Consider the following 8,795-nt stretch of genomic DNA (forward strand, 5'->3'; position numbering starts at 1 on the left):
GAGAAATTAGTGGAAACAAACATGAAAGGACTTCCCGTAGTGTTTACAAATAAAAAATCTGTTCAGGGAAATATTATGCTGTTGATGGACATTATCATGAAATAAAATAGGCCTTATTAGCAGCTATGAAAACATTGTGAGACGAAAATTTGATTTTTGTTGTGTTCACTTGAATGAAATACTATTTTTGGGGATGATATGTGACGGCGGTAATTTTACTCACAACGATAACCAATTGTGTCTAGCAGTGATCAACGGTGATATTATGATAAATATCATCATATATTTACATAACGAATATTATGGCATAAAAAAGTGAAAAATGATTATTGTCAAGAATGATTGTTATTTGTTATTCGAGTCTGTCTGTTTGATCAGCGAGCGGCGACATCAAACACTGATAACATTGACGATAGTTCGTATACTTATTATAACTTCCATAACTTGCTTCAAAAGTAAATCGATGGTATAATACATCTTTATTTCACCCTTGGGAAAAAAAGAAAGATGAAGTAAGGAAAGGTTTTCTAAAGATACGTAGGCAATCAACACTCTGGAATCAGCTGGTCCGTGTTTTCTCAACTTACTTTGGGATAATGAAATAATCAAATGGGAGATTATCAATTGTGAGAAAATGCAGCGGCGATGTTAACAAAAATTCAATAATATTTGAAACAAAAATTCAATAATATTTGAATGAACTTGGGTCGACCGAAGGTAGTGGCCGTGAGGTGGGGTGGCGGCATCGTCAAGTTAAGTTGACATGTGGACAGGGAATCCTGCGTTTGTCACAGTCATAAGACAAGTTTAACAAGCTTAATCACTTTCATCTCACAAACAAATCTGAAAAGGTTGGTTGGTTCCATGTTCTTATTTCATTTCCTTTACTTTTTGGCTTCTCCGATGGTCAACGATTATTCCTGCAAAAGGCTTACGCTCATTTCTTTAACCCTCTCATTACCACACACCCTTCTTCTCTCGCGATATCTCGTACGAGTCATGCGTAGCACTGGGGGCCAAGGAATAATTGTTGTCACAAGAAAGTGTCTCCTAACTTGGCACTTTCTGGCCTTAAACCAACTTCCGTTTTTATGTGACCCCCCCTTTACTTGACATCGATGTGCAATACCCCTGCTATAAATAAGAGGGCGGAGCATGTGATCGCTTGCAGTCTGCATGCTAAAGCGTCCTCCAAACTTCTGCTACTTAGTTCCTGGCTAACTGATATACATATACACAACTCATCAACTGCATGCCATCGCCAGCAATTGATTGCGACTATGTATTTGTGACACATTACTTGCACACACACACACACACACACACACACACACACACACACACACACACACACACACACACACACACACACACACACACACACACACACACACACACACACACGCATACGCACACGCACACGCAACACATACACACACACACACACACACACACACACACACACACACACACACACACACACACACACACACACACACACACACACACACACACACACACACATACACACACGCATACGCACACGCACACGCAACACATACATACACCCTAGGCATCACATACACCACTGAGACATGCACAGGCTGACAAACAGACGGTTAGACGGACAGGTGGACGTATGGTGCGATGTTTTGCACATTGTAGATTCTTCAACTTATTTTAGGTGCACGTGTGTGTGTATTTTTTGTACGTGTATGTCCGTCTGCTCCGTGAATGTTCCTTTCTTCTCTCCCGAACGTGTGAAGGATTATCATTTTTGGTATGGAATTCATTTTCACGTCGGCCACTTGTCTTTTTTTTTTCAAGATTTCGGATCTGCTTAGAAGATATGTTCTGATTTAGCATATAACTGTATTCCTTGTCTCTTTCCGTCTTTGTTTTTAGGCGCTAGTAGTTGTATTTGTTGTAAGGTCATTCTTAAAATTTTGATTGGTACGAGAGAGAAGGAATTCTCTGTAATGTGCCAACTGTTTATAGGTTTAGGCAGCCTGGAAGTTTCTGGAAAATGAAAGGATGAATTTTCTAAATTTATCTTTACACTCACTCCTATTTGGAGAAAGTTGGCATCAGTTTAATATTACTATACATTCTGATTTAGGATGTAACTGAATATATTCATAGATTTTTACATAAGGGAACTCTACACCGTAGATGGATTATTAATATGGACGAGTAACAAAATAGAATCTAACGGAGAATTCTTGGGAAGATGCAGAGAATGAATGTCTTGCGCTCTTTACTACTGTCTTATTTTTAATCCTATTTACATATCAATTCTATATTTTTCTCAGGTATCCCTCATTTCACCGAATTTTATTAATGTGCTGAGAGATAAGACACTCTTGTATGCGTATAGGCGTTGCGTTTAACTAGTCAAGTTATGAACCGGTTATCACAATACCATGAAATGAAAGTAAGGTGTGGTTTCGGAAGCAGTGTTTTTTTCTCTCCTTGACAACGATTAATCCAAAAAATTTGAGCTAGCCATACCCATTCTTGGATATGTCTTTTTTAAGCCTTGTTCCTAATCGCTGTTATTGGTGGAAAGACTGGTTGCTAACACGTGAGAGTATTTGTTGTGTGCTTGACACTTCAAATCTCGTTGCAGAAGCTACAGAATTTATGTCGTGGTTTACCTTGGCTGCCATAGGGGAAGATTGAAACGACTTTCTTCTCGTTTGTTTTCCGTGCAACATCTATGTACTTCGGTACTTTCCAAAACTGTACTGTTGGTGATAAAGAGAAAAAATGACACTTCTTGCGTTTTCTTAATAACCTGAACGACTTGAGTAGTTATTATGCATGGCATTATGCAACTTTTGGAATTTAGAATTTTCAGCAAGGATGTTTTGGTAAATAGTATAAATAGTACTGTTTAATTATCACGTTCTGGTTTAGGATATTAAGAAGGCTAGTGCTTTGTTTTTTCTTGAAAATAGATTATAAAAGGATTTCCCAAAATTTAAAGGAAGTAGATCTTATTTCATATGTTCCCAATTTTAGATTTTCAATTAATAAAAATTCTTCAAGATGGTGACTTAAGCCTGTCAGTTCATGAAGGTCATTAAACTTTTTAGTATTTTCACGAATTGCTTTTGCATGGACATCTAATAAATGAAATCAAAAAATCTGAGCATATCTTAAAGTGTGTTCAGACAGTTAAGATAAACTGATGTAAGTACGATGTCTCTTATGGTGATGAAAAGTTGTTATTCAGAAAAAATAGGAAATTCAAATGAAAAAAGTAAAGCGTGAAATAAAATAAAAAACGATCTCTCGAAATCGAATTATAAATATGAACTGGTCGTGGTTAGTCAATCCGGACTAGCTCACATAATTTTAAAATTCATTATTCCTGTTGTGAAAGATAAATCAAGTGCTTTTGTGATATTTTCCATCCTTCTTTACAAAAACATCTGACAATATTCAATTTTGGCTGTCTGACTTATCACTTTTTAGAAGGCTTACTGAGCCCAATTTTTAATCATCCATAACGTGACTGTACGGGCGTAGTACGACAAATAAGAGGATAGCAGGTTTATCGTGTTTTTTCCTCTCAGTAGATCATGTACGTTGCCGAAACTTCCGATGCGTGTTGAGGTTGCTTGACATTTTAGGAACTTAGTCATCCAAAGGTCTAGGGAATAGGAAAAGTAGAAAATTTTTGATTGGTTGTGCTCCAGTTTTTTTTCTTTTGTGAGAATGAAAATATGATGGGTTGAAACTGAAAGGAATAAGCCCCGTATGTACTTAGCTGTCAGTTTTATGAAATAATACCGCTGTTATTAGTTCTTATCACATTGCTGCATTTCGGACAAATAAATTTTTTCTAACTGCTGGTTGATTCTAGGTGAACTGGATATAAAAGTAATGCTGTGAGCTTGCTTGTAATACTATCTGAAACATTATCTGTATTAGCTTTTTTTATTATATAGAATGGTTTTTAAGTATATGTGTGCGTTGGGTTTTTAATGAAATGATAAATCGGAAGTGAGAAATAGTAATTGGTCAGAGAGTAGAATTCTCAAAAAGTAATGAATCGGTGAACTCTTTCAATTGCGTTGGTGAGATTCCTTTATGCTGTGCTTAATGTTGAACTTTGTGCTTTGTTTAGTTTTGAGATATGAAGTATGGAGTTGAGTGCGTAAACATTTCTTGATGCATTTATATGCTGATTGATTTGGAGCAACGAACAGCAAAATATTTTCATCAATATAGAAATAAGCTATAGGTTAGTAGGTCATGTGTGGGAGGGATTCGCTATTGCCATATCCTGCCAAACAAAAAGCTTTTAGAGCTCGTTTATTGATACTTTCATAGGATTTTATTGCTTACCTTTCTTTTGATAGCCATCCTTATTAATAAATGCGCAATTCATGTTTCCATGCTTGGCTTCTCTTGTAACAAAGGTAATGTTTATTTAAATTTATAACTCCAGTGTCTCAGATTAATAATCCATCAAATTTTTAGGATTTCTTGATATTTGAAGCACTAGATACATGTCTTGAGTGTTTCGTATTGTAATTCACTATTTTAATTAGTTTGCGTTCTACAATTTTTTGACGGCACAGTCACTATTGATTACTGGGTTAAATTTAAAACGCTTTACTTTACGAAGTTTCAGATTTTTGGCTTGCTGGTTTTCAAAAATGTGTTTCGGATGAATGAATCAGTTTGATTTTTTTGCAGTTAATCAAGTTCATTTGTCTAATTTCTACTCTGACTTTTATCGATTTCTGGATGATTTATTAGCATTGCTTACTTGTTGCGGTGATTTAAAGAAGCACACATAATGGCGGGCGTTTTCGATATTGGTCAGTTAAAAGTGAAGCTGTTTCCTTTCTTGAAAGCGTTAGGTATTAAAATGGATAAAAAAAAATAAAATGTATTTATCCCTTTGTTTTGTAATCAGAGGGAATAAGATGGATCCAAAAAAAAAGACGCATGCAGAGAATATTAAAGCGGTCTTGATTCTGATTTTTTTAAGTGTCATAAAGTTGAGAAAACATTAATCCCTTGCAGAATTGAATGACCACCAGACTAGCGCAGCAGTGCTGGGTGATGAAGTGATGGAAGAGGATAATGAATATATTGATGTTGAAGATGTTGGTTTCTTTTAATACAAATGAAACATTTTCATTTACTGTCGACTCAATTTCGTGATTGAAATCACACATACTGTTGTAAATACAAAAAGATGTTATATCGGAAATTGGTGCAATCAGTTTTTTTTATTAAAACATTAGATAGTAAAATTTATATTAATTAAAAAAATTCTCTATAAAATCGGTGATCTCTTACATGTTGGAAGTTTTAACAAAGTTTCTTTTTAGGGGCATATTAGTTCACCGCCGCCGAGCTCGTCCTACTTGTGAGTTCCAAGTTTAGTTTTTCCAAGAAATAATATATGTTTTGATAGTACGATTCAGAGATCTTTTTTGCATTTTCAAGCAACACAGTGAAAATTATACAAATGTTTGTTGAATTTCATGAAGTTCGGAAAAATCAGAACATTTCTAATTGCACATTTGGTTCTTCTTCAAAGTGGAAGAATGTCTGTTTGTGCTGTTCAATTAAAGGAAAAAAAAATCCTCGATTTTTGTTTTTGTTTTTTTTTTTTTTTTGTTTCAGAGAAGATCCGTATATTGAGAAAATTGATTTGGATGAATCAACTGTCAATCCACCAAATACGCGCTTAGGCCCAGAAAATTTCCAGTTGCTCAAAGTTTTGGGAAAAGGTGGATATGGAAAAGTATGGTAGATTTAATGGTTTATATTGTCATTATCAACGGATAGTTCAAATTCGATGACTTAATATTTTAATTACATAAGTGAAATTTTTGTTAGCAAAGATATTTTTATAATTATTGTGGAAATGTATATTGCTGTGAAAATAGATTTTTATACTGGGATGTTATTTTTGGAATGCTAACTAATACTTGTGGAAACTGTAAGCAGAGAGTGATAACATTACTGCAGGTATTTCAAGTTAGGAAGATTAACGGAAAAGATGAAGGAAGGATTTTCGCGATGAAAGTGTTAAAAAAGGCGACAATTATCAGAAATCAGAAAGACACGGCTCATACAAAAGCAGAAAGGAATATTTTGGAAGCAGTAAAGGTTAGCTTAAATGTCTACCTGTTTATCGAAATGAAAATGATGCAAGTTAAATGAGTTAGCAATAATTGTCGCTTCTTAACTTCTCCGAATAAAAATTTTGTCCTTTTTAGGGAAAGCTTCCAAAGAAAAAAAATTGGAATTGATAACATAAAACTCTTTCATTGCCAAAGTTATTGAGTATTTTATTGAGTTATTGAGTAGTCATTCAGTAATTAAATTAGTTAATAATTGCACTGTAATTTTTAGAGTCCTTTTATATGTGACCTCCTCTATGCTTTTCAAACAGGCGGCAAATTATATTTGATTTTGGAATATTTAAGTGGTGGCGAATTATTTATGCATTTGGAGCGCGAAGGACTTTTCATGGAGGCAATCTTTAAATTTATTTGATTTTCTTTACAGTCAGATTTCTGTTAAGGAATTTTTAAATATTCATTTTTAACCATACAAAAAACCATTTATGGAGCAGTTTATTAAAGCTCAGGATATCATTTGGAATTGTATTTCTTGTCAAGATACTTGACTGAAGAAAAAAGTGATTTTTGAGGTTGGAAGAGTGTACGATAAGAATTATTACATTAAGGAACTGAGTTCTCTAGAGAAGCTTGTTTTTCTTCTGCTATATAAATGTTATTAAAAATATATGCTTAGTTGTTTGATCATTTTATGAATATCTGCTCTGAAATGTGAGCTAATGGTATGCTATTAAACTGTGGGGAGGAAGGATGAGAATATCGGTATTTGAATAGATTTTTCAAGGATAATCTATAAGCTTAGTTAAGAAATACATATTAAAAAGTGCATTTCTCTAAAAAAAAAAAAAAAAAAAAGATCTGATATTTCAATAAAAGAGTCATTTATTTTTATTGTTCATTTTTTCATCTTCAAGGTTATGGCTGTATAATTTAGACTGCTAAATAACTGAAATTGTAGAGATTAACATTATAACGCAGTTCGAAACGGAACTTACATTGATGTAACTGTCTCAGAAAGGATGTCTTCGCATGTGGTTGGTGGCAGTCTAAAAGCATAAAAAAATCAAATATTTGTATTATATCCTTACAGGACACAGCGGCATTTTACTTAAGTGAAATAGTGTGTTCATTAGAGCATCTCCATCGACAAGGAATCATTTACCGCGATCTGAAACCAGAAAATATTTTACTTGATAGTCGAGGTTAGTTGCATTTTTCATGCAGGATGCAGATGTTTGATTCTTAGAGTCAATTAGTTGCATCATTAATGATACATTTATTTCCAAAAAAAAAAAAATTTTTTCTCATTTTTTTTCAGGAAAGTAAGATTTTTCAGGACATGTGAAATTGACTGATTTTGGCTTATGCAAAGAAGCAATTGAAGGTGACCAGAAAACGCACACATTTTGTGGTACTATTGAATACATGGCACCAGAGATATTGATGAGAGTTGGACACAATAAAGCAGTAGACTGGTGGAGTTTGGGAGCGCTAACATATGATATGTTAACTGGCGGCCCACCTTTCACAGCTGATAACAGGTTTTATTGCCTTGATTACATTATTCAATTAATTTATGATTTCATTGTCAAGTTGTTGATACTAAATCTGCAATTTTTGCTGTATTTTACCATTTTAAGGAATCTTACTTCATATTTTAGGAAGAAGACAATCGACAAAATTTTAAAAGGAAGGCTTACACTGCCATCCTTTTTGAGCATGGAAGCGCGTGATTTGATCAAAAGGCTGTTGAAGAGACATGTTGAAACAAGACTTGGAGCTGGGCCTGAGGATGCTTGTGAAATTAAACAGCATTCTTTTTTCCGGTCTTTCAATTGGGATTTGGTCTACGCACGGCAGGTTGTTTTCTGTTGTCACTGTTTTGTAAGACCCAAACGATATGATAACGAAAAATAAGTCAGTGCAGTTACTGTTCACTTTTCTTGCTTGCCTCGTTTTTACTGTTCTGATTTTGCAGTTGGAGCCGCCATACAAGCCAAATATCACTTCGGAGGATGATGTATCCTTGTTTGATAGCAAATTCACGAAGATGACACCAGTTGATTCCCCTTGCGAACAAAATATCTCTTTATCAGTGAATCCATTCGAAGGTTTTACATACGTTGCGCCAAGTGTTCTCGAGGAGATGCAGAAGCCGAGATTAACAAAGGCGTTGTCACCGCATAAAAATCAATGGTATGTATAATTAATTTACTGATAGAGAAAATATTGGCTTCCGGTAAATGTTTTGTTCTTGTCCTTGGAACTTTGATTATTACCATTTCTACATTTTAAAATATTTCTTCTATCTCTATGTTTTATGCACTAACTTTATAAAATATAACTTGAACTGCATCTTCTGTTCATCATCTGTAGCGATGTAAACATATATGGAGCTATAAACTTGTGAAGGGAAATACACGTTGGCGCAAAGGTGATGCTGAAGTAATTTGGAAATGGGAGTTTCTCTTTACCCATTTTTCAGTAATCCTAGGCATGAAAATTGCAAGGCATATGAAGTGATAACAAGTAGTTATTATTGAGAAACTGTAGTATCTTTAATACTTTTCCAGTTCGTCGATAGCGTATTCAGATAGTGACGTGGCATCGAGTGTTTTAAATAGTCGAGAAGATGCGATGGATATTACCACCACTTCACCAAAGTTCATGTACGCTTGA

At 34.5% G+C, this 8,795-nt stretch overlaps 1 protein-coding gene across 1 annotated transcript; it reads left to right on the forward strand.

Annotated features, from left to right (window-relative positions):
• Window positions 1-4,813: 4,813 nt before the first annotated feature.
• On the forward strand, window positions 4,814-8,795 carry Bma-rsks-1 (Uncharacterized protein; the record flags this gene model as incomplete). The annotated part of the gene is made up of 11 exons (XM_001900355.1): window positions 4,814-4,835; window positions 5,044-5,126; window positions 5,355-5,392; window positions 5,653-5,773; window positions 6,001-6,141; window positions 6,388-6,510; window positions 7,207-7,318; window positions 7,453-7,657; window positions 7,778-7,976; window positions 8,095-8,312; window positions 8,690-8,795. 11 exons carry the CDS (start codon window positions 4,814-4,816, stop codon window positions 8,793-8,795), a joined length of 1,368 nt encoding a protein of 455 aa, XP_001900390.1.

Source organism: Brugia malayi, assembly GCF_000002995.4.
Source record: "Brugia malayi strain FR3 genome assembly, contig: Bm_v4_Chr1_scaffold_001, whole genome shotgun sequence".
NCBI classification, from domain to species: Eukaryota; Metazoa; Nematoda; class Chromadorea; order Rhabditida; family Onchocercidae; genus Brugia; species Brugia malayi.